A 26,005-nucleotide genomic window follows, 5' to 3' on the forward strand; every position below is an offset into this window, starting at 1 on the left:
TTCTCCGATCATACCGCGGTCAAGTCCTCCAGCATGATTTTGATAGGTTAGGTTCCCATCCTTCCTCTGGAGTCAAGAATCCAGACCTGGGTTTGATGATTGTGGGCGCTCATCGGCCCCTACATTTCCCTGAGCGATCCTCCGCTCATCTGGGGGATTGGGGTGTGAATGTGGAAAACCTCAAATCGGTTTTGCTCCCCCACCCAATGACTGATGACACGCTGCCACAAGGGTATGAGATTTCGAAGCAAGAAATGACGTTTTGAGGAATGATCCCAACCTGTTCCTAAGCTCCAAGCCAAGCCGACTGTTCGACGCTTAGAAAACATCGATGATTGCTCCCTCGCAGCTGGATTCATCCGTCTGCCTGGAGCGGGAAACGTGTGAGGTGACCCATGGATTGAAGAACAGAAAAGTTCTGACTGCACCGGGTATCATTTTATTTTAATTCATTGTTATACTGCGTGAATACATTAATATTATCTTTGTGTTCATAGTACTGATTGGACACAATTAAATTACTCGTTCACTTGGTTCACAGCCCGCTAAGCGCCTTTCGCGAGAGGAGCGTCTCTGTTTCTGGTGCGATGTCATGAATTGAACAAACGTACGCTTTCAATACTGGAGGTAGACGGAACTCATTCCCAAGAATGGGAGCCTTCATCGGAGCGGTCCCCGGATTCCCGAGGAAACCGGGCAAGGGTTCGAATCTCCTTCCGAAAAAGAATTATTCATCTAGAACTCGTGCGAATGTCGTGCCATGTCATAGCCAACCGAGAAGCCAGGACTGCGCGTATGAGGCGATTTTCGCATCAACATCAAAAGTACTAAGATTCGATTATTTCTAGGACCTAGCTGCACAATATGTATTGGATCGACTCCCAGTGAAAATTGCATTCTATTGCTGGCGTGTAGCGTGGTATTCGGTGAGGATATTCTCGTGTCCTTCACTCCGAGTCGATGCGGAGCATTACCAATTAGTCGCGGAATTGGTCGAATTTTTTTATGAGTCGTGGAGGAAGATACGAATATCTAGACAATCATATTAGGATCCGAGAAAACGATGATTCAGGTGCCAACCGGAGGGGCGGCATCCCTATCCCTTATCTGCCGATGATTTCAGAAATGATTGGTGAACTCAATGGTTTAGCAGACGGGAGTGGAGTCTTCCGGAGAATATCTCAATCGACTCAGGGACAATAGATTCATATATGCTTGTTTATGCCTGACGGGATGTTCATCGAGTCGGCTAAGTTTCCGGAAGCGCGAACGACAAAACGTTTCCTTCCGTTTCGAGTATGTATGTGCGTTCCTGTGCCTTGAATCGTGTTTACAGGGCGTCGAACGGGAATTCTCTCAATGCGCTTGATGATCGGAACTGATTTCGAGTGCGATGTCAGCACGCTCCGGCTCGGGATGGAGCTCCGAGCGATCACTGCAGACAATGCAGCAGCAGCAGCGGCAACAACAACAGGAGCAGCAACGAGAGCCTAGTCTAAAGGCACGCCACCATTGAGGTCAGAGTGGTCGCTGTCGCTGTCGTCGCCGACGAGTCCGCTGGCAGAATGCAAACTGAAAGAACCCCCGTGTCTCTCCAGAACCGAAGAATCGGACATGCACAGGCCTGGAAGCGATCGAACAGGATTTAGGAAATGCGATGGGTCGCTATCGATCACCAGCGAGATCGAGCGATTGAGAACACAAGAATTACCCTGTTGAAGTTGCTGAGGGTGCTGTTGGGGTGTTTTGACCACGTTGGCGGGAGGTGACGAAGGCCCACCCTGGAGGGCTAGAGACGGATTGATGCGTTTCTCCTTCTGACGACGATTGCAGAACCACACGCGAACCACCTCTTTCTCCATAGCGAGTCTATCGGCCAATGCGGCAATTTCCTCGGACGTCGGTTTTGAGTTAAGCAGAAATGCTCTCTCCAGAGCCACCCTCACTGCGGACTCGATGCTGGTTCGCTTTTTACGGCGCCGGCAAATCGACTCGGCTTGGAGGATAGCGGACGAGAGGGGAACACCTGCTGAAGCCATGGCTCCAGTTGCCTGAAGTGACTGTTTACCACTTGGGTTTCCTCCCACATTGTTACCACCGGGATTGCTGTCTGAAAGCGAGGAGAAGAAATTTGAGCCGCAGATTCGAGATGACCGGAGCAGCCGTATTTCCGGATATCGGGCGATAGGCTCAAGAGGCGTAGGAGGGCACGAGCCCCCTCCCGGTCGAAATTCAAGACTCGAGTTTCATAATCATGGGCTTCTCTTAGAGAATCGGAGACATTGGGCGATGCCTTTGGAACCGGGACACCTGGACTGCGTATCTCCTTGAATCGTTCAAAACATCAACCTACTGCCTACATGTCCTACGGCGCCAATGCCCGCCGATGCTAAAGGAGTCGCTGGCGATGAGGAAACCACTGAAGGTCCTCTGTCGAACGTGCCGACTCTATGCTGCAGGCTATGGGCGTGGCCGCCGTGGTTTGAAGGTTGAGTTTGTTGAGCCGCCGGAGGGACCACTTCACTAGATGCTCCACCAGCGGCATGAGACGCCCCAGGCTGAGGGCCCAGAGAAGCGTGGGCGTCTTGTAGCCACCGTTGCAGCAACGGTTTGAGCTTGCACATGTTCTTGAATGAGAGATTCAGTGCCTCGAAGCGCGAGATCGTTGTCTGAAAGAGGGAGATCGCTATGAGAACTTCATCCGGACCGGAGCGCGACAAAGACTTTCCAATCGGCAGATATACTGCTCTTGAAAACTGGGGGACAGTCCCAACGCTTACTTGGGAAAAATCGTTTCCGTAGAGTTTGCCCATTGCGAGGCCGACATCACCTTGGGTGAAACCGAGTTTAATTCTTTTCTGCTTGAAGGTTTTGGCGAATTGTTCCAACTCTTCGAGATCGGTTATTTCTTCGCTTGGGCCCGACGTCGACGAGCATTTCGCTGCGGATCAAGGCGAGACGGATTATTATCCAGAAGGAACGTGCATCCTCGACTCTACCCCACTTCGGTAAATCTTAAAGATGTGCAGAAGAATGAAAGCTCGTCAGGACCAGAGAGTATCGCTCGATCGATCCACCGTACCGTTGTCGTCGATGAGCTGATTCACTGTAGAGGCCCCACCACCACCCAATCGTCTTTTTCTGGGCGTGGGTTCGGACTCTTTGTCTACCGGAGGAAATGCTGAGAGCCCTGAAAGACCCGAACGGTTCTTCTCAGGCCCGCTTCCTCCCCCACCCCCTAAAGATAGCGGGAGTCGTCCGAAGCTTTTCGCCATTGCGGCCGGAGACATTCTCTGATCCATCATCGGCGACACCTTGAATATTCGAAGAAATCTCTCATTGAAGTGTTGGCCTGATCTTGTCGGACAAAATCAGATAAGGAATTCTCAGATAGGCCACGGAACGGAGAACCGAGCGGCTGTGGACCGTTAACTCCACGTACCAATGGGCCATGATGCAAGCCGTGAACCAAGGATTGGTGAATGTTTGCTGCTGCTGACTCCAGCAGGAGATGATTGGGAATCCCCAGCATTGCGAACCGACGGAAATCCAGAGCATTCATTCCGCTGACTGCAAGGAGATCCATCGAAACATTGCAAAAGTTTGCAATTCGAGCAATAACTGATTTCATAGACGAAGAATTTGCTGAAGTAATAAATGAATATTCGCTGTCAACCCACGGCTATCGGCGGCGACCGCAGCGGCGGCTGCGGTGAACTCATTTTCCGCAACCATCCGCGAGAATTCCATCAAATTCGGTGGAAATTCATCCCTGCGATGTACCATCGGTTCGGCTTCCTGGCTCGGTTCTACTTTGACTTCGGGCTCCTCTCTCTGCAAGAAATGAGTTGTTTTAAGGCACTGAGAATGACTACCGCGACTGCTCTGCTCTCTAGTCCGACTCTATGTCGCTAAGTTCCGGACCCCGGAGCCACCCACATTCCTGGAGCTGCCAACGATGTCTCTGCGTTTGGTCTTCCCCATCGCGAGAGTCTTCTCCGTCAAGTGTCGTTCTGCTACAGACAGATGTGGACGTCTCCATGCACCATTCCGGGCTTGAAGCGTGATCGTCAAAATAGAAACTCCCGTCAGGTGCACGGTCGAAATTTTAATCCGAACCTCGAGTCACAGTATGTCGAGCTCTCAGAGGAAGCTACAACGGGACCGAATGGTATCGGATACGATAGAAAATACGCCCCTGGTCCTGAACCATAGCGACAGGGCTGCGGTGCAGGAGGGATTCGACAGACGAGTGCGACAAAGAGAACACGAGTTCACGGGCTTAGTCTCCGGGCTCGCATCTGAATGATTCCGTCGCGAGGCCTGAGATGGGTAGACTTGCGATAGAAGGGCCTAGATGAGGTTCCGACGCCAGCTCACAGAAGATCAACTTCGAGATGAGGCTTTTTGCACTTCACGCTGGTGTCTCCCATCTGGGCTGATCTGCACATTGCGAAGAAGACAGCTCACGATCTCCATTCGCTCGTCGGCTGGAACATTCGACGGAAGTCACGCGGAGACAAATCCGTGAGAGCAAAAACCCGGTGAACGTTTGTCCCCTGGATGACCTGCTTGACGATGCTCAAATATGCATAAAAATCTCCTAAGGTCCAGCAACACTTGTGTGTATCTCAGAGTGCGTCACCGAACACGCCGCGTTGTTTAGATGAACGATGACAGGGATTTAGAGGCATTAAGAGCTTCGTATCTCCATCGGAATATATCGCGTCGAAGGACACGCGTCGCACGGCTCTCGGGAATCCGGAAATCGAGATTATTCCCGACGCAAAACCATAATTTGAGGAGAAATGAGAAACGAGACTCAACGTCATAGAAAATATTTCATAGCGTTTCCCCTTGACCTGAAGGCAAAAGCTCCGATGCCACGGGGATAGAGGGGGGGGCATGAAATCTCTCGCAAACATTGAGAATTCATCATTGGGAGAATGCTAAGAAATCCTCATGTTCAACTCACCTTCACTTCACGTTTCACTATGATCTCTTCCTCTTGTTTCTTTTTACGTTCGGGTGAATCTCTTCTTTCCGGTAGCGCCGATGATTTGTCTGGAACCGAATACGTATACTGTGAGGAGCCATCGGCAGATTCCGTCGAAGGGGGTTCGTAGCCTCTGCTGCGAAAATTCGGCGGATCGGACAAGGGCTATAAGGCTCTCTACCTTCGGGAGTGTGATTGGAGTTTCCGTCGGTACCGTCTCTTCTAGCAGGACTTGCCGACCACTCCAGATCGTCTGAGTCGACATCCGAGTCGCTCTCGATAGCGCACCTGCGAAAGATGGTTTCGTGAGCTGAGTGCTACATGGGTAGCCGGCGTCTTCCGTTTATGGGGGTGCTTGATAGATGAACCGTCTGATGGAGCTGTTCGACGTGGAATATTCAAGCCTTCGAGGACCGAAAGACAAACTAGGACGAGGTCTTATCTAAGTTTTACCGGATGAGTTCCAGAGCTTTCTCGGAATCCATCGAATCGTCATCGTCATCATCTGGCGGAAGTCGGCCGCTCAATACCGAAGAGTCTAGCACTGAAAGAGTCAGAGGAAGTTTGAGAGGATGCTCAGCGGGGTTGGTCGACGGAAACCAGGCTCACAATTCAAAAGATGATACGTAAACAAGACAGCGTGACCAATTTATTCCGGACTCGGAATGACAGCATCGGGATGTGGAAGCGACCTTCCCGAAATCGAAGATGAACTGAAGGCCTCTATGGCCCCGGCCTCTGATCAGAACCATACAAGTTCGGTACCCTCTGTGAATCAGACCCGAGGTCGTCGTGCCCCAGCCGAGGAATAATCCGCGGCAAAATGAGCGGCTGAGCATGAATCATCAGCTAATAAATCCGCAAATATCGATCGGATCCGTACGACTCCTCCTGAACCTCACAATCAGGGAAACCGTGAGGATTTTTCGGCGAAGTTCCGAGAGAGATTTTGACCGGTTCTCCTTAGAGATTCCTGGAGTAATTTGAAGTTGAAGCATAACTTCCTCTCTCGTGACTCCTTCGCTCCGGCAGGCAACGCCCAGGCCTGCTCCAGCGGAGACGTCGAGTGGAGAAAAAAATCTGAAGCAAATTAACAAAGAGAGGGAAAACGAATGGGAGTGAGGAGCTTCAGGAGTCATACATTGATAGCTCAATAACTCAATGTTAATGAACCAAAAAAAAGTTTTGTTATAAGAAAGGACCACTCCTCGATTCTGCCGACCACGAAGAATGAGAGCGTCTTTCCCTTATCGAAATTCGTCATCGGGTCTGCTCTTAGCGTCAATGCGATAGACATGCGCTCGAAAGTGGGATCCTGGAACCAGCGAAGCCAATAACATTCATTTTCAGAGGGGTTCCGACAGTCGTAAACATTTCAAGGGTGGACGAGGGCTGCTACCGCAGTTCCATCCAGAAACTTGGTTCAAAATCCCGACCCGATCTGGCTTCCAGACAGGGAGCATGACTCGACTGACCGGCCGTCTCGCCAATGTGAGCACATCGCGTGACCGAACGCAGAGTCGCGCGCCGCTCATGACTAAGCGAAAACTCTCGGGATCAGAGCCATGACCCTTTAAGAACCAGTCGGCTCTTTCCAAAGGTGTGCCCTTTCCCACAGCGCGTGTTTATGTTTGAATATTCGGAAGCTGAACACCACGTGCTCACCACGAGCTGCTCTCGGTCAGCCGAGCGGGCAGAGCATGCAAGGCTGCTCGCAGAAAACACGTGTTGTTCCGATCAGCTGTTTCGAAGCGCCGTACGGAAAATTGGATCGTTTGCGATTGCGGCGGGTTCTACTGTGCATTTCGTTTGTGCTGTGAGCGAGAGGAGGGTTCAAGCGTCCCTTCGTCGTTGGCCTCTTTCTTCTTTTGCTGCCCGGCTTGGATATCCTTAGCAAGCTAAACGAAATTCCTCAATGACGTCATTGCATCGGATCAGAATCCATCCGCTTTTTCGGAAGGGTTTCCGCACATGAATCTCCAGGCAGTAGAGCACAATCGTCTCCCCGCTTCCCGTTACCGTGAGCTGGCGTGACGGCATGGGACATATCGAGATATTCCGAGTTCTGAGGTTGGTGGTAGATCGGGATGAGCGTCGCTGGGAGTACTCCTCACCAAACCGATAAGCAGGGAAAAAAAGCCTACCTCGTTCGGATTCGTATTATACGTAAGATTGTCAAGACATGCTCACCATTCGAATTCCCACCGAGAAGTTGAACGCCGAGCATCGTCCTAGAGGAAAAAGTGTCCTGATTGTGAGTCGAGCTCCGTCGTCCTGACACTTCGAGCCTCTCAGCGGACGCTCTGCATCTGTTTGGGACAATATTTCCAGTTAGTTCGAGAACTATGGGTTAGAGGCCTCGCAGGAGACAGCGAATCAAATCTATGTACATAAGGAAAGATTCGGAATCCCGATTCGGAATCAATGTTTCAAGCGCCTGATGAGCTCCGAGATTCGCACCCGGAAACGAGAGGAGATCATCCGTATGGAACAGACGTCCCCGGAACGATTTGCAGTGGAAATTTGATAGAAATTACGGATCAAGCATGATGAGCACCGGCAATCATGGAGACTAGACTCGCGTCCCACGAGTCCCTATTGCTCAATTAACACAGATGTTCTGGAGCTCGAGGGCTATGGATACCGCACAAACGTCATCATATTCTGCACAACCGCCGCAGCACCTTACTAGAAATGCGATTCAGGCGGTTCATTTTTCAACTCGTGGAAGTGCCCGTACCTGGATAATTGCACCAGCTCGTACCGGATGCAGCAGCTAGTTCATGGAGAACTTGTCTTCCAGTATCTCGGTGCCGATCCTTAGTAGGAATCCACAATAAAGATCAGGGCACAAAGCAATCACTACGGATGGGAACACGAATATCGTCGCCCGTTGACTAGCATTGGCCACTGCGGTCCTGATGGTTGTGTCTGGCTAACAGTCGTATAAAAGGGGCCCCTAAGAGAGGGAACTGTTGCGGGAGATTCTTTCAGTGCAGCTTTCGATGAGCCACGGTACAGTTCATTCACGGCTAATACCCGAGTGTTTTTCGCTTTCGGTGCGGAAAAAACAAGGCGAAAATTCCGTTGGCTCCTGTTAGGCCTTATGCTTCTCTCCGAACCCGAAGACGATGACGTAGTCGAGAACCCAATTCTACTCCACTCCTCCGGAAAATGCGTTCGATTCGTGTCTGTCCCCCGGATCTAGACTGGAAACTGAGTTGACTCCGGGAACTAAACGGGGATTGAGCTAGGGTCAGGAACTCTTCGATCGTGCCTACCGGACGAGTAGAAATTTCTCAGAACAGTGACATAATGCTGAAATACGCTTCCGATCTGCGAATTGTTCAGCACAAATATCTAGGAGGAAGTTGAGCTTCGATCCAAGGTAGAGCTTGACAAACGCTTTGTTTCGGAGCGATTTTGGGTCGGAATTTCTTTCCGAAGGTGAACCCTATCTGGAGCGCCGCTCAGTCGGCGATACCCATAGGTCGTCGAGAAAGTCATCGAGCCGGGGTCGGAGCTTGTATTTCTCCATCCAGCAATTCGGAATAATTCCCGCGGAAGGGCGAATTCCAGACGGCTCGAGTCAAGCGGCATTCTCATTGAGGAGCATCGTTCCGGCACTTTCAACCCGAGAACTCTAGACAGACGATTGTTCGCTTCAAACATGATTGATGAGGAAATACTCCCCCTACGCGGTGATATAGCAAAGCTGATCCAAGCATGCCGGGAACTTCGTAGTTCGCTGCCCGGTGTCTCTCGATATCGTTCGACTGTTCTGACAGCAGCTCTGACGAGCATCCGCTCTCCCTAGGGATCCGCAGCGCTTTCGATCGGAAAAGCCCGGGGAGCTCCACGGATACTTGCCTGACGTGCGCGAATCCTACTGAACACGGAAAATGTCCTCGATTCACGCAATGACTCCACTGTCGTACACACTGAAAACAGCCCGAAGACGGCTTGAGTCAGCAAACTCCTGTCGCTCACTGACTCCGATACTCCGGTCCTCACGAAGCGACGCCGCTTGAAGCCAGCTGCTGGGGCGCATGCGCGTTTCGTTGGTTCTTAAATCAGCCCGTGGACTTGGGACGGAGGTAGGATTGGGAGTCGATTCAGCGACTCCGACGTTTGAAGTCGCCCTCGTTTCACCCCGTTGGCGTCCGGATGAGTCGCTCGAGTTTCCAGACCGTCCGGCGTCGCGGCAGACCACACGGTTCTGTATTTCGAGTTCGCTCTCTAACGGGTATAATTGAGGTATTACGGGATCAGATATTGCTCTGAGCTTCGCGGCTGGACGAGATGCCCTCGTCGGACATTGTTTGCTCGAACTCTCAGTGGTGTCGCGCACGGGCAAGTCGGAATGCTTGAAGATTGGAAACTCAAATAATCATAAACCATCGGCTAATCGATTGATGGACAGAATTTCCGTATGACTGAATCATTCCCCGGTCGGAGATAACGTCTGACAAGCTCGATCAGGACTTGAGCCCTCTACGAAGCTTCAACGTTCCGACCGAGGAAAGTTGATGCACGTCGGGAAATTCCCGGAAACTTTCGCTTTAAGCACGATCATGCGGCCTGTCTCTTCTTCTCCGAATTCCGACATTCCACCATGATCCGCGATCATCTCTCGAGAGATCTCGACAGGTCCGAGCAGGACGACAGCAGATTCTATCAGAGCAGGTCCCTGTGAGAAGCTGATATGTCGCAGTATTTTCCCGGCGACGCCGCTGAGGCTCGATCATCTTGTAGGTCGAGAACGGGGTTCAGGAATCCTTCATCCTATCAGCGGCGTCTTTCCTGTTTAGTCAAGCGAATGTACGATCAACCTTCGACTCAAAGGTGTAACTTAATGCTGAAGCCGTCAGAGGTGTCCTTGCCAGCTCCTTTCATATCTGCACAGCAGGTAGATTGAGCATGTATTGAAGCTGGTGGAGCCGGAAGAACTTGACCGCGAGATTATCGGGCTCGTAATTCGTGGCTGGAAGCTCTGTGAATGAGCATATGAATGAGATGATAATAATGTATCTGTTTGTCGAAGCTACCGGATCTTCTCCCAATGCCCCACAGAACACCGATTTATATTCCCTCGGAACTGGAATATACCCAGACGCGAATCAATAAAGAAAGGCTCGTGTACATCGTAAGACGGATCGAATGCTTGGCAGGATCTGAAGAAACTCGTTGCCAATTGGGTGAAACGGGCCGTCGGCCGCTCCGAGATGTAGTTCCGTAGTTTTTCGCAGGATTTCTGCAAGGCGGTCCTCCCGATCGGATTCGATTCTGAGAGTTCACAAACTTCGAGCCACTCCGCGAGCAAGTGGAGGTCTCTCAGAACATCTGACTTCACTTCGCTGGTCTCATATTTCTGCAAGTTGGCAATCAGATGCGGAGCATATCTATTCAAGCAGGCGACATCAGTTTCGATTGCGTCGGATCCACTCAATCTAACTATCTTTGAGAGCGTCGAGACCAATGTTGAGTCAGCTTCCTCTTTGAAAAAAGCCACATAATTTTCCAAATGCGATGCGTGATACAGAACGGCTCAGAACCACGCAGTCCATCGAGTGACGACAAGGGACGGGGGGGGGGATAAGGAGATCGACCCGCCCTTTGCTCTAAGGACAAAGCAGGCCTTGCGTGAAGGGCAGGCTGTGAAACCTTTTTTGACAGAAACCACCAGCTCATTGACGATTTTGAATTCATTCTGCCAGACTTCGCAAATCAAATTGAGAATGTGCGCGGTACAGGTCATGTGGACCGCGTTCAGGAGCAGCGCTTTCAGACTCGAGTTCCACGCTCTGTGCATGTATGACGCCTTGTCTGTGACGAAAGCGCTAATTTTCGAGAAAGGGATTTCGTATTTGCACAATTGGTTCAAGACAATCTCACTGACGGTCTTAAGATTCGTCGACCCGAGAATAACTGAGTCCAGGAGTAATGCTCGCTACCTAGGCCCCTTCTGGGACTCCTGATCCTTTGCACAAGGTACACCCAAGAGATTGATTCCGATTCCGCTCAGATCCGCGTCGAGATGGGTGCCCGATCGAGGACATGGAGAGGAGTGTTCGAGCTGCACTAGATCAATCATCTCGATCTTGCGTTGCAGTTTGCTTTTCGTCTGATTCTCGAACAGGTCGGCTTTCCACTTGAAGACTGCCTACTATCTTTTTTTCTTGCTGGTGCAGTGACGTGGCTAGGTGTTTTTTACACGGGTCCATTCGTAGATGGTCAACCGGAACATTGCAGGTACTGCAGCGATGGACAAGAGAATTACCGAGCAGAATAATCCGGGGGTTGGAATCGGTGGAATTGATTAGACTGATTTTCCCAGCAAGTTAGGAGAATGGGGAAAAGTGATCATCGTCGTTTGAGGACCTATACAGGCAACGGGGGAATATTCGGGCGCTCGGGAGGAGAACCGAAGAAGAAGAAGAGAAGAGTACCCGCCAGAGTCGGCGACCGAGTTCGACCTCCTACTTGGATTCTAATGCACTGATCATAGAGTCCCTATTTAATCCTGGACTCGGCGTGATTTGCGGGATAGGACCGTCAGACTCACAGGGATGGTGTCCGACGCAAATTCGGCTTCTTCCGATATCAGGGAATGGATATCCTGCTCTCCATCGACAAGTACCGTAGTTCCCCCTCTAGGGGGTCATTTCCGTAACTTTCCCGCATCCTTGGAGCTACAATCAATAGAAGAGCACTCCTCGATCTACGAATGGTCCTTCGTCCTTGAAGACTCATATGGCTAGCCTTGATCTCATCTCCCGAGGAATGTGCTCCAAAGACAGTAGTCCGTCTGCTGGTCGATATCTTCGGCCTTTGTACACCGGGGCTCGGGAAATGGATTCGTTTCCCTGACATAAACGAGCCACCGCATTTCGGGAGAACAATCTCAATGAAAAGCCTCCGCTCCGGGATTAGAAAATTCGTCGAGCTTTGAACCTTTATCAGTTGTGTTTGCGTTGTCATCTTCTAGTCGGGATATCGAACGAGTATCTCTGTATTTCTACACTTCTATCGTATAATTCTTCAGGTCATAATAATTTCTGACCCAGATTCGTCCCACACTTCGACGCAATGAAGGGGAATTCCGTTCTTTCGTCTCTCGACTCTCAACTGCCACGGTGACATCGTCTCAAACTTCCATACTCGTCTGTCTCTCCGAATTGCAACTAGAACCCCAGACGAAGTCCAGGAATTCACGCGTGCGAGGATGCTTTCTGAGACCTGATAAACCGATATCGACAATTCCTTATGATTTATGATATCGTCATCTTACTTTGCTGCTTGAAAACCCACGTGATCAAATGTCTAAGTGCTTCAATTCGAAACATTCGATTGTTTGTACTGGGGAAACTGCAAGGTGTGTGGAGTGGAGCCATCCTAGCGATCGGAACAGCCCGGCTTCATTCAAGCTGGCCCTCAGAGTGACGAAACTTCTGAATTATCAGAAAGGGTATCCGAATGGTAACATTGTCATGGAGAACGCGTCTCATAATGTGAACCGATGTAACGCTGCTGGAATAGATAAATGCAGACGATGTTTGAACAGATAGAAGATTTCCCCCTCCCGGGTCTCTGACGGAGAACCGAGAATCGGGTACACTCGCTGAGGACTACAACAGATCACGAATAATGCTCCTATCACCAAGCGAAATCCAGTCGGAACTCCGCCCGCAAGCCTACATAGAACCTGGTGCACAGAACAGTTAGAGAGAAAGTACAGACTTAAGATTAGGTCGAGCAACAACACGCTCCCCCGCAATTCCTTCGTTTTCTCTGCTTGAAGTCTGCGAGCCTCGCCTTCATCAGGCAATGGAGGTCTCGACGTTATTGGAATAAACATTATAGCTCTCGATACATGTGCTAGCGTACAAACGACAACTTTGACGGCTCCATCGCTTCTCTCAAAAGCGAATCAGTAGATGAGTGTTCGCAAGCGCGGACGAATGATACCTCAGGAACGACATCCCAGAGGATTTTTTGAGGATTCGCTACATCACCGTCAAGACATGGGGATACACATACATGTGCTCTTGGATCAGGTAGATTCGAGGTCCTATGGGGGATGAGGAGAATCCTATCAACAGAGGGGCGTTGATAACTTTCGCGGAGATCGTTGGTTTATGCTCATAATTCCAGATAACAAATCCCTCTCGCTGTTTGAAGCGTTCTCGATCTCGAACATCCAGAGACATCACGCTCTAGTTCATTCGGAACGAAAACAGACGCCACACACAACGCGCACGAATATCTATCACCATCCCATCAATAATAATCACCCTCTATGAAGTCGGCTTCCTATACAGTATCATGGAATAGATGATGAAGTCGATACTAGATTTCATAAAATAGGTGCTAAGCCAGTGAACAAGGTAGACAGAGTGCGGCTTAAAATGCCCGACGAAGTGTTTGGAAGAACGAATGTTTCACAGGTGATCACCTCGAGAAAGTGGTCGAGAGGAGCTTAGTCATTGATAAGGATAGTGTCTCCGGATCTCGGAACGTGGGGAAACAGTAAAAAGTTTCACCTGAGACTCGGCATACAAGTTTCTAATGATAGATCGATGGAAATCATCAAGGGCTGTGAGTATCATGATGGTGTAGAGAGCAAACCATCGAATTATCCGACGAGAGCCGGCAGACTAGAAACATTTGAAAGGGAGACCATCGGTTCACCTGTCATTCACCTCTCTCGCAAATACTCATTGGATAAACGAATCGGATAGATAGGCACTTGTTTTGAAGTGAAAATGGAGTTACCTACGGCATCTGAATCAGTCACCGCGTCGTGCCGCGGCTCGCCCTCGCAATTTCCCCGAAAGGGTTCGTCGATCGACCGACGGTAGAATGTGAGTATTGCACAGAGTGTTGGCATCCGTCCCTTGAGTTCGCCTCAGAATTGTGCCGACTCGATGTGGTTCCTCCTGCTCTTCATCAGAATATCTCCAACCGACATTCCGGAAACTTCAGTCCTGGAGCTCATTTGAAACGCTCCGCTCCTTGCTGCGACTCCTGCTTATCCAGCTGCTCTCGCACTGCTCTCTAAGAATTACCGTCACCTGGAAGATCCACCTCTCTTAATTCTAATTCTTGAATATTATGGAAGCCGGGGCCTTGATACCAAAGGGGGTTTCGAAGCGATGCGGTGATCGTAGATTCTCACCTCGATGCTGAGTGTCGAGCGAGTGCTTGCACTAGATGTTGCTTCCCACTTTTTCTCTATTTGTGCTGAGTCTCGTGATAATCGAGAGTTACGTCAAGACTAACTGAGTGACGGCATCGCTCTTTTCTATTTCATCGGTGTCTCCCATTCGGGTACTCTATGAGAACTGTGAGTGCCAGTGTTTTTATCGAGATGAGTTGAGGTTCTCAACAGGAGTCTAGGGACGACTGTGCCACGAGCAGCGGGGCAGTTAGAAGGCACGAAGTATCCCTCGGCAGAGAGTGACATTCGCATAAACACGGACCAGCGTTCTGATCGTCTGGAGATATGAGGTTCTCTTCGTCTTCCTTCGGCGATTGTGGAGGACCGCCATTGATCTCGGCGATGTTACTCATGGGATCATTGAGATGAGCTTCGCACACCTGAGCAAGAAAAGCTCCCTCGTTATGACTCCTCATTTCACAATCGGACTGCGGCACAATTGTCATTCTCAATGCCTTCGATATAACGACCGAATGAGATTTGATTAAGCAGCAGTCGATGACGTCATAAAACCCCGTTGAAGCCCCACCTTTTGAGTGTAGAAATGGCAGTCGCAATCGCAGCCTTCACATGAGCAAGCGCACATCCGGCACTTGCAGGAACACGTCAAGCGTCTCCTGAACGGATCTTGGTAGTCGGACGGGCTTTGAATGTCGTCTTCGTCATCGGGCAGTCTCGGTGGGGAAGCCGGCGAGAAATCCTGAGGGTCGGGGAAGAATTTCCCGCTCTCAATCACAGCCGCGTCAGATTTGGATCGCGCCCGAGGGCTGCATTGCAGAGCCTCCTCGCAGAATTCCTCCCAATTCCGAAGTGAACCTGGGCAAACGAACAAATTTGGGTCATCCTGAGAGACACAATGAGCTGGGCTAGCGATGAATAGCGTTATTTCGAATCCAGCGCGAGGAATCGACTTATAGCTTCCAGATTCCCTACCTTTCCGGGGACTCCGGATGAGGTTCGAAGATTGACCGGGGAGCGTGAGTTTGAATTTGTCTGGGGACTTGAGTCCGCTCGCTTCAGTCGCAGGCTCGATCGTTCCCTGTTGAATGTACGCTTCGAAAGGTGCGACGTTTATCGGTGTCGTCGACCTCGGTCTTTCGATTGGGATAGTGACCAATTGAGCCCTCGGAGTGTTCTTATGGGGGGTTCGAGGAGTCTGTGGGGTAATATCCATTCGTAGGGTTGCCTATTCCAGGGATCGATCGAATCCCGTAGACGACGCCTCCGGCCAGCTCGAGGCACGGGTGAATTCGACAGATGATCATTGACATCTGACATCTCAGAACGGATTCCATTTCATACCTTATGGGAGCCGTCTTGTCGGAATGAGCAGCGGCATGTCGAAGTCAGAGCTAGAAGTCGATCGGGAAACTCACCTCGTTCGGCTCCGGCTGTAGACCGAGGAGCTCTCCTTCGAGATCGTCATCGAAATCAACCGAATCTTGCGGAGGGATCAGGTGCAGGCTTTCGAAACGATCTTCGCTCGTTTGAGTTCGTAGTTTCGGCTTACGATTCGGCTTTTTCGTAAGCTCGGCGATGTCATCATTGGGCTCATCTTTGTCGACAAGGAAAGAAGAACAACTATCATTGAAGGGCATAGTGAGGGTATGAGGTCACTGGCCTGACAAGGTCCTTTGCCAACCACCGATATCCTCACGCAATAAGACATGTTTCGACACCTTGGTGTTCGGGGAATCATCGCGTCTAATTTCGTAAAGCTCGCTCACCTCCCTCCGATTCGGCATCCCACCCCTGGCCCTGATCCCCCACAGGGCTAGGTTCCTGAACTTCTCCGAGTATCGGGATGTCTGAGGATGCCGTTTGCTGTGGTTCTTCTTCCCGGTTCTGCTCGCTTTCATCCACAGGTTCTTGGGCCACGGGCTGAACCCCTGAGTTTTTCCGCGAGTGCGAAGCACTCGGGATGTCGGCGATCGATTGGCAAGACCTGTAATTGGTAGAGCGAAGAGCTTCAGTCACCGACACAGCCTTTTGCGCGGCAGTCACCGATTATGAGGAGACGCTCCCTAACGGAGGCGTATAGAGTCTTCATAAGATAAGGATGGAATACTATCGGCCCCCGAATATAGACGAGAATGGTTCCCCGTGCACTTTATGCCTCGCCATCTGACACCCTCGTTTCATCGAATACCACGTTATCAGCACGAGTCTTTCCGGATCGATTTCGGAGGGCGTGATTATCGCGAGACGATGAGCAAAGCCTCGTGATATTCATGGGTATGGGGCCACAGAGCGCGACGATACATTCGAGACAAGGGGCTTCGAGCTTTTATTGGCTCCCGTAGTAGGATCGGGGATATTAATCGCTCGGGTGGTAAATATTCAAGAGTGGGAGCTGGAGGCGATCGCCGTCAATGTTGCGGGTGTTGGCTCATGAGGCGAGATGTGTCAACAACTCAGTAGGGCGAAGTTATTCTTTCTCCAGCGGCTCGAGGCTGCTTCAATACTCGGCTTTGTCTTTCTCTCGAACGCTGAGAGTCCCGCTCGAGTCATCGACGGAGGCCGCGTCGGACCGACTTCGATCATTCATATCCTTCCTATTGGCGGAGAGGACGTATATGTCGCGGAATGGTTGACGTTCGCGTAGTTTCCTCGATCCGAGTAAATACCGGATCCTCCTCCACGACTCTGTACCTGAGACGATCTCCTCCGTCGACTCCGCGACGATCCGATTGATCAAGAGGGAACTGACATCTCCCTACCTCATCGACGATGATGTCAGTCATCATGGAAATTCTTAGTCCACTCTGCGAGTCATCATTCCCGGTCCCAGATCCTTCGTCTACACTCCGGCAGCGGTTGCCGTCGTTAACCTTCATGACTCTCTCTCGGACGTGAACCGTACCAACGAATATCGGCTTAGGGCTCATGGATTAGGGGGAACTCACCTCTCGAGACGGGCAGCCAGAGGAATGCGTTCTTCTTCGAACTTGAGCAGTGACTCAAGGAGTGCTTCGCTGCTGATCGCCATGTTCGGGTCGTCCTCGTTTTCCGAGGGATCCTCAACAAGAACAACAGGTTCCCTTCCTCCACCGGCCTTTTGCGCGATGTCGATGCCAAGCGCCTGTGAAACAATGAGACACGTCATTCGAGGTGAGGCACAATAGACAGGTCGACAAAGCCGAAACTTGGAACTTAGCCCCGAAGGCACCGCGTCTATGCGGGCGTCGGGTTGGAGCTCCAACGAGGCTAGGGGCATCCTGTATGAGTTCATCGCATACTCGATTCGGTGACACTGAATCGAGGCGGCGCCTTTCGGATGCCAATGGAGGCGCCCTGGCGTCCGCATTCGATCGCGGCGAGACCAATACATCGATCCGAAGTAGCGGATCGGATACAATTCTTCTTCATCCCTCGATACAAAGGAAGGAAAGCTGGATGTTTTGCGCGGGAATCGGGGAGCTCCGCAATCTTGTCGTCCGGCGAGTCGGGGACTCCCACTGGGGAAACGAATGCAGCGCCTGGTGGACTGGACACAGTTTCAGACTCCGGGGATTTTATTATACAATTATAACAATGGAAGATTAACAACTAGAGTTCCCACCACGGGAGCTCTCGCAAAGAAATAGAAGGCCCCCTCGAACGAGACAGTATGCGTGAAGTTGTCGTGATTTCGATTCCAGACTCGACTCAGGTTGGGCCAAGGATGGATTTGCGTCCATCTGCGGGCCGATCGCTGAGAATGTCACACCAGAGCATATCACGCGAGACGTTCCCGCCCTTCTCACGTTCCTGAGCGGAGTTCGCGGAAGAGATCCTGCGATATTTCCCCGCAGAAAAAAATCGCGAGCCCTCCCCTTGGAACGAAATCTCAACCGGGAGTACTAATCCTTCTCCGTGATCTGCGGAGATTTTCACTTCATCCATAGCGAAAAATCGAAGAATCCAACGATCCTTGGAGGAACATTCCTGAGAACCGAGGCGCCGCGGGAAGGGGCCAATATTCGCCCCAGCTCACAACTCTAACGCATGCTTCGCGTACTTCTCCATAGGACAAATATCATTCATTAGGGGTTTCGCTCGAAAACAGAACTCGTAAATATGCACTCACCTCGGCGTCACGTACGTCGACGTCTTCGTCACGATATGAGCTTTCTTCGGTTATTGAAGTTGTCAGCGACGAACGGGTCGGATTGCTGCCCACCAGTATGTCCTCGGGTGGCAAAAAGCCTTGCAATGGTGAGACGTTTCTACTATCTGGAAGAGAAAGAGGACTCCATGGTTTGTTTGCTCTCCAACACGATCCACCGAGAAATTCGTGCTTTTGCGACGTGCCGCGTATGCAAAAGTCAGTCTCGAAACGCAGGCGTGGGGCACGAGAATCTGAAGCCTTTTCCCGCAGGATTAGAGTACGTCGGCGCCGCCTAAGCCTTCGCCTTGACTATTGCAAACAAGCCCACATTACTCTGGAATCCCCTTGCTCTCCCTCAAGCTCTTCGGTCGATCCCTGAGCCCCACGATTCTCAGCAGTCTGAACTAAGCTCGTTCCTTAAGGCGAGGAGTCGCCGTACACCTGTCCGCTCAGGCGCCGCATCGAATCATGCTGAAGGAGCTCCGCTCGTTCCGAGGGCGCTCCCTGATACGACAGTGTCGACCGGTAGGCTCCGTGATCGTTGTCCGCAGCTTCGACGACTTCTCCTCCATTTGGGACTGGACTCTACGGCGACCTAATTGTCTGCCGCCATCCTACTGAGTGAGTGACCACGCGGTGAAGCTCAAAGCCTTCATGTGCCAAATGGTCTCGATCGGGACGATCCAAACCAGTGCAAGCCAGACATTGAGCCCGGGGACAGCGTACGGACCCCGTAAACCAGGCGAAAAGCGGGCTGAGAAGGGAACTAGGAATGTTCTGAGACCCAATGCAAGCGCTGAGCCCTGTCGCGCTCGGTTGTGCGAAAGCAAAATTCTGACTCATTAAGCAGCTTCATGATAGAGCAAGCTTCTGGAAAGAAACACCATGAGCATCCAGACGGAGAGGCCTCCATCTTCGGCAGAGCGAGGGAAATCAGAGACGTGAAGCGCAAGATCGACGAGGGCAACCTCATCGCAGGTGAATCAAGCAAGAATATTTTCGCGGAAAACAATCGGACGCTCCGGGAGCATCGAATCCGAGAGTTCTCCCCCGTGATATGCTCGAGTTTCCTACTTACCTAGACTCGGGGTGATGGTTATCTGAGAAACAATATCACTGTCTGGCGCGACTGGCGTCGATAGTTCTGAGCCCTGGCCCGGAGCGACAGGATTGAGTTCTAGTCTCAGAGAGACCGGATCAGCGCTTCGTTGCTTTCTTCTGAGGTAGTCGGGTTCGTTTTCGGGCGAGCTGTCCTGGTCATCGGTTGGGAGATCCTCAAACGAAGCCAGCGGTGCGGGTCCGAAGCGTTTCTGACGTGAGGGGTGCCCCCCTCTGCGAGGTGGAGCGCAGTTTTCTTGATTTATCTGGTAGATCGTAGATGTCGGCATGCCGGTCGACATTTCGCTGAAGGTGCATGGGACATGAGGTGAGGAGAACCGTTCGTTTCCTCGTCGAAAATTGTATGACCCCCCCCGGCGAGCCTTTCTGACCGTTGTCGCTGTATATCTATCGTTGCTACGATAGGTGCACAGTGACAATTATCACGGACCATCCCCCGGTAGATTTTCTGTCATTCATCAAGATCAGTACTGAAGTACTGAAGTCTAGCGAATGCACTGGAAGCCGACAGTTTCCCCGTAGAATCCTAGGGACTGGGCGTGTGGTCCTCTGACCCCGGTCCAGGTCTCCCTCGTGAGGGCTCGTGAGAGGATTATCCCTTTCTCCATATTCCGATTAATTGGACGACGCACTTAGGCATGCAGAGGAGCCCGATGGTGCAAGGACACAATGAACTTACCTGTTCCGATGCTACGGGCGCTGCCGTTGCCGCTGCTAATGTTGTTGGTATAAGGCCGAGCGAATTCTTGCGCCAGGGCTCAGCTGCCGGTCGTCTGACTCGTCTCGTGGGGCACGACTTCATCCAGAACCAGATAGAGGTCTACGTCGGTTCAGCATTCAAGAATTGCGCCCTATGCGTTCACCTTCGGTGACTAGCCTGCTCCCTCGCCTCCGCGCGTGTGAACGCACTCGTTCGCTCGCTCGGATCTCGCAGCGCGGGGACGCGTGCCGCGGGCCTGAGGCGCAACGCTCCGCGCGCGACCGTACCGTCGACGTACACGAATCGCTGTCGAACAGGTGACGCGAATGCGCCTCCGACTAGCAGTGTCTCGTGTCCGATGACACAAGTGATTCCTCGTCTCCGAATTCACTGCGGTGCCGATGCGGAGCTCGCAAGATTTGCAAGCGGTTTTGCAACTGAGGGGAGCATGGGAAGCTTATCCCACGAAGCTGTTCGACGATGAGTGCATACTCGATCGGTGGAGCTACTCACGGAACAACAACCCTTGCTGCTCTATTAAGTGAATGAACGAATTGCGGAATCCGGAGAGAACACTAAGCAAGCTAGGCCCTGCCGTCGCCAGAGCTACGACGAGGGCCGAGTTCACAGCTGGAGGAGGAGGGTTCGCTCGAGAGAGGACTTCTGCATTGGAAAGGACACCCGCTCGTCTGCCTGCCTGCCGCGCACACTGGCCGCCTCGCCCGCCACTCTACCGAGCGAGCTGCTGCCTCGCGAGACCAGGAGGCGTCTGTTCCGGAAAGCTCAACCTCAGAGCAGGACTCTCCACGGGAACGCCGACGCGACGTCGCGGGGAACATCTTCGCGATACGAGATATGAAAAACCCCAGCAAGCGGAGCTCTGCAATGCATGTTTGGTCCGCGACCTGCGATCGAAGAGATCTGACTGAGGAACAAGTTTCCAGGGGCGTCCACGCGCACCGTGGCAGTGAAGCGAGGACAAGCGTCGCGAACTATCGATCACTGGAACTCGGGTGGTGCGCCTATTCGCTTGGGAGCTCGAGTCCAACAATCGGCAACCTGAAGGCTCAACGGGACCGGACTGCCGATCCGGAGGCCAATGGGAGGAACAGCCTGTGGCTAGGCTTGAGGGCTTCTTCCCTCGATATACGAGCCGGTCACCTCGATTTCATTGAGCTGAACTGCAATATTCCGTGCTCGCTCTCGGCCGATCCGTACGCTCGCCCCACTGGCGAGGAACCGTCTGAGTTCTCCTTGACATCGGGTCGTGACGGGCGAAGAAATGGAGGATTTGCCGTGGCGCCTTTCGCCCTACTTGGAGGCGATAGGCGCTATCTCGCGTTGGCTCATGTCACATACTGATATCCCTTGCCCGAAACATCGGATGCTGGTCAAGGGCTCATGAGCCACGCGCGGATCGAAGCGGTCGAAATAGCCTAACGGAGGCTCATTCCGAATGCGCATCCTAGCGCCGGCGTATACGCATGCCGGTGAAACGTGAATGGCCGCTACCGATTTCAGGATTCTCGCTATCGGCGGGGTCCTCGACCGGTTCTCCGTCTATCGACAGAAGGATCGAGTAGTACGCCTTTGGAGTCTGGAACCTATCGTGCTCCTGGGGAAAGGGGAGGGGCTCTCGGATGACACGGGATTACAGAGAGACGCGAAACTTCGTATAGGAGTTCGAAGAAATCATCAGAGATACCCATACGATCCGCCGTTCATTTCCCTTCCGTGGTTCACGCGAGCCAATCGAATGAGGACGGCCGAGTTAGGTGTGGCGAATCGATCAGTTCACCGAGATCCACCTAGAGAAATTCATCGGAACGATACAGGGAGTCATTCCACCCGCTTGGGTGTATGTATTCTTCGTCATGCTTGGTCTAGCGAGATTCTCTTGGGCAGGTCACTTTTTATCCCTCCGATCCATGCTTCCAGTCATTTCCTCCTCATACCTCCCCGGATCGGGATTCCGGTTTCCGGTATTCTCTCGGAATGAGGTGTATTGGGCTGCTTTCCTCACAGGAGATCAGCGATCGAATCATGGCCCAAGTTCGAGCAAACGTGCGAGAACCGAATCATTGTGTATACAGAGCGAAATATTGCGTGCGAGACGCGGCGAGCTTCACCAAGCCTATCAGGACGAGATCGACGCGAAAAAGCTCAACTGTGAGCGGACGTTCAAGCCTCATCTTGCGATTGTAGTCGCTGCGTTCACTCGCGACATGCCTCCTGTAAGGGATCGAGTACATATGAAATGGCAGGCACGAGGATATCGGGGAGCGGAAAGAGAGAAGGCAGGAGGTTGAAACCAGGATGAAGCACCACGACCCGGAGATGTCGGACGAGAGGAACGGGGAATATCGGAGCACGCTTTCAACGATGACAATCGGCAATGGGTTCCGGATCATGAGAGAGGAGTCTCATGAACATTGAAAAACAAAAACCCGGCCTATTTTGAGGGAGTCAAAGTCGGGTAGGTCGGCGGAGTCACGATCTCGATCGAAAGTCGGACGAGACTTGCGGCGATGCGACGGAATGACTCCGATAGAGCAGACGTCTTGGATTGGAACTGAGAATCTGAGCAATCCGCGAGTACGAAATCGTCTGAATGGCGATCCATCGGGGAAACCCGTGAATACAGCAATAATGCATCGCCAACAAGTCAGGTTCCGCAAGGCTCCTTCGGTTTCCTGATGAAGAGTCTGGGCATCGTTCGGCGAAACTCGACCCCGGCGGCTTTCTTGCGAAAAGCGTATTCCAACCCGCACCTGATTCAATTCGACCACTCTCATCGAGGATCGGCTTGGGCTTTTGGAATCTCGCTCTCACGGGGAAAAAAAATACACTGAGGATTTTTCTTGCGTCACAGCCTCCTCTCTCAAGTTTTATTGTACATTCAACTGGTGGCCTGCTCGATGCTACATCAAAACCGGAGAGACTAGCGACAACGCACACAGTTTAGATGATTCCGATCTTGTTGGCCAACTCCAACGCGTCATAGTCAGCCGGCAGACGTACGTAAGCCTTCTTCTGCATGTCGGGTCGGATAAGTGTGTTAACCTTCGCAACCTTGATATCATACAACTGCTTGACTGCCGACTTGATCTGGTGCTTAGACGCTCTGGTGTGCACAATGAAGACCAGCGTGTTGTTGTCTTCGATTTTTTTCATGGCGGACTCAGTCGTCAAGGGGTGCTTGATGATCTGGAATTTGTCCATGGTGGCCTTCTTGGGGGCCCCTTTCCGAGGGAATTTCGGGTTCCTGGGCAACGCCAAGGTCTTCGGTCTGCGGAAAATAGTCGAAGTTCGAACCTTGCGAGTGTGGCTTCCCTTCGGACCCTTGACAACCTTCACCTGGAAAACGGAAAGGAACATTGAGGCTGGGATGTTCTGACGGGGGGGATGTCATATGTATTGATGGCAGATGTGATCGATCACTTCCACGGTCGTGGCAAACACGGAAATATTGACATCGAGGTATACTCACTCTGGCCTTCTTGGCCTGCGCGATTTTAGCGGCCGCCGCATTCTTTTTCTCCTCCGTCTTCGCGACGGGAGCCTTTGCGGCTTTCTCCGGCGCTGGAAATGAGGAAATGCATCGTGAATTCGAGGAAGGAGGTATAAGGGGTCGTCACAGCGTCGAGGTTCACGGATGCGGGAGAAAAGCTTGCTAGTTCCTCAACCAGCACACGTGACTTCCGAATATCCATCAGAATTCTCTGCCGGAATACACTTTCCCAGCGATTGCTTGGAGCCTCTAGGCAGGCTCCCAAGCTTCGAAACTCTCCTCCACAGCGGCAACGACTCCGGGAGAGAAGCCCCGGAATCGCTCAGGTACCCCGCAAATCGTCCGGGCAAGTCGGAGAGGAAGGATTTCAATGTGTCACTATCGCACAAACTCGAATGAAATTCGCTCGGTCGGCAGAAACACCGCTCATCGAGCGCCACGTGCCCCTGCCGGGATAGCTCCTTGGAAGCATCCCGAGCCTTGAGGGAAGCGAATCTCCGTCATCTCACTGTCTGAGACCCCAGGTGGCTGCCCAACTCACATACAGACACTTTCGCTTGCTCTAAATGGTAAATTGAGGTAGTTTTGTACCTGCAGCGGCTTTCTTTGCTCCCTTCTGCACCATGTTTCAACGGGAAAAGGATGCCAGAGTGTCGTCCGCTAGCAGACAAAACTGGCCGCCAGGGGCGCAGTGACCGACTCAGGTCCTCTACGGAATTATTATCGCTGTAGCCTCAGATTCCGGGAGTTCCAGCTGGAGTTACTATTGAGCGTATCGACCTCTTCGATGTCGAGGACTGAAACGACACAGCCCTCCTAAAATACTCGGAAAAACTCGAATGGTGAGGATCCCTATTTGGCTCAGAAGAGCGGTGGTTTCGCTTTCTTGTTTACAGATCAGAGCGCGCCAATTTTCGCTCCAGATCAGCTCTCCAAGTGAGTGGACTGATTGACTCAGTTTCTCTGATAGAACATTAGGATGGAAGGGCCAAAAGGCAGACAGGGGTGATTGCCAAAAGCTGACTGCACCCCCGGAGGCGCTCCAAGTGAGAAGCGAGATTCTCGCCTGATCCCTTCACAGCGAATATAACACAGTAGAAAACTCCGCGGTCTTCGCCCAATCGACGAAATGGAAACTCAGGAGGTCGAATTCATCGCTGAGAATACTCTCATCGAAATCGTGCCCAAATTCAACCACGCAGTCATACACCTGATCACCGGTCAGTCCCGATGGTGCTCGTCGAGCCTCGCAGTTTCGTACAGTCTAGACTGCAAGCATAGCCGTGGGCGATTACTGAAGCCGAATACTTGATGCTTATAGGAGATTTCGGACCGTTCATAGCTGGGATGCCTGTTTCGGTCCCCCTCTGGGCAGCATTGAATTTCCGACAGAGACAGAAGTGCAGAATCCTTCCTCCAGCTTGGATGACAGTCGAGGAACTGGAAAAGATCAAGCAGGAAGAGAAGGACAGTCAAGTTTTTACCAGAATCCCCAGCGAGCACTACAGAGAGGTTCGGTCGGTTCTTACTATGCCCGTTGGTCACGAGCGTTTCATTCGTCAAGACTTTGTGAATAATGAATTATTTGTATGTCAGATAACACAACTGCTGCTGGAGAACGCTACCCCTGATATACCAAGAGCAGATGAAGTTCATACACTAGTCAAAGACATCTGGGATATGCGTTTAGCAAAGCTCCGGTCGTCCACGGATGTCTTCATCAAAAGTGATGAAGTCCACGCTCAGGTAAGACTATCCCAGCCTTGAAAGAGCGCGAGTTCCGATGGTAATGGCGGAAATCCGCCCGTGAATGTCGGCGACCGCGCTACGGTAGGTAGGTCAAGAGCCTCCCATTATGTAGGTTCAGATGCGATCAATCAATCATTGGATCTTCCAGGTTGATCATCTCACAATGATGGAACTCAATACGGTCAGGCCTCTCTTACTAACTTCACTTAGATTCGTCTCTCGTCTCAAGAAGGTGAGGAATTTTCTCCGGAGTTCGAGGAGTAAGAGCCCGAATATATTTTTTGTCTCGCGCAACGAATCCGTCAGCTACGATTCATTGAAGCCCGGAAATAATATCTCTCAACGCTTCCAGAACCCCGAGGAGCAAAACTCCACGATCAACGACTCCAGTACGAGCTTCAGTGTATCGATGCAAGTTTCCGACAGCGAACCCATGCAATAAGGCGGCCGTCGGACTGGGGCAGTTCGAGTACATCCGACCACGAACTCTTGTATTGAAGATCATAGTTTCGCGAGCACACTGTTTATAAAGATGAATAACTATTTATATAGAACAAGTTTCTCTCCCTTTTGGGCCCCGCTTTTGCCATGTTCCGAAAACACGAATCGCAAAACGTCCA

General features: G+C 51.7%; 4 protein-coding genes across 4 annotated transcripts; 1 reads left to right on the top strand and 3 right to left on the bottom strand.

Annotated features, from left to right (window-relative positions):
- Window positions 1–1,490: 1,490 nt before the first annotated feature.
- Window positions 1,491–10,808, bottom strand: LOC100904958 (homeobox protein ceh-18). The gene is made up of 11 exons (XM_029112095.1): window positions 10,661–10,808; window positions 5,450–5,540; window positions 5,178–5,284; window positions 4,976–5,064; window positions 3,681–3,834; window positions 3,443–3,570; window positions 3,083–3,314; window positions 2,781–2,941; window positions 2,462–2,669; window positions 1,712–2,041; window positions 1,491–1,624 (listed from the first exon to the last, which is right to left on the bottom strand). The coding sequence occupies exons 1-11, from the start codon at window positions 10,806–10,808 to the stop codon at window positions 1,491–1,493; spliced, it is 1,782 nt and encodes a 593-aa protein (XP_028967928.1).
- A 3,572-nt stretch (window positions 10,809–14,380) lies between these two features.
- LOC108864530 (uncharacterized) lies at window positions 14,381–19,706 on the bottom strand. Its single transcript, XM_018640376.1, has 8 exons — window positions 19,385–19,706; window positions 18,286–18,431; window positions 17,123–17,298; window positions 15,944–16,161; window positions 15,593–15,771; window positions 15,150–15,372; window positions 14,746–15,032; window positions 14,381–14,596 (listed from the first exon to the last, which is right to left on the bottom strand). The coding sequence occupies exons 1-8, from the start codon at window positions 19,704–19,706 to the stop codon at window positions 14,381–14,383; spliced, it is 1,767 nt and encodes a 588-aa protein (XP_018495892.1).
- Window positions 19,707–22,986: 3,280 nt separating this feature from the next.
- On the bottom strand, window positions 22,987–24,317 carry RpL23A (ribosomal protein L23A). The gene is made up of 3 exons (XM_003745491.2): window positions 24,228–24,317; window positions 23,616–23,707; window positions 22,987–23,482 (listed from the first exon to the last, which is right to left on the bottom strand). Exons 1-3 carry the CDS (start codon window positions 24,259–24,261, stop codon window positions 23,087–23,089), a joined length of 522 nt encoding a protein of 173 aa, XP_003745539.1. The 5' UTR covers window positions 24,262–24,317; the 3' UTR covers window positions 22,987–23,086.
- A 240-nt stretch (window positions 24,318–24,557) lies between these two features.
- Psf2 (DNA replication complex GINS protein PSF2-like protein) lies at window positions 24,558–25,934 on the top strand. Its single transcript, XM_003745485.1, has 5 exons — window positions 24,558–24,856; window positions 24,958–25,148; window positions 25,233–25,382; window positions 25,534–25,617; window positions 25,738–25,934. The coding sequence occupies exons 1-5, from the start codon at window positions 24,766–24,768 to the stop codon at window positions 25,825–25,827; spliced, it is 606 nt and encodes a 201-aa protein (XP_003745533.1). The 5' UTR covers window positions 24,558–24,765; the 3' UTR covers window positions 25,828–25,934.
- The last annotated feature ends 71 nt before the right edge of the window (window positions 25,935–26,005 follow it).

Source organism: Galendromus occidentalis, unplaced genomic scaffold (assembly GCF_000255335.2).
Source record: "Galendromus occidentalis unplaced genomic scaffold, Mocc_1.1 scf7180000077484, whole genome shotgun sequence".
Lineage (NCBI taxonomy): Eukaryota > Metazoa > Arthropoda > Arachnida > Mesostigmata > Phytoseiidae > Galendromus > Galendromus occidentalis.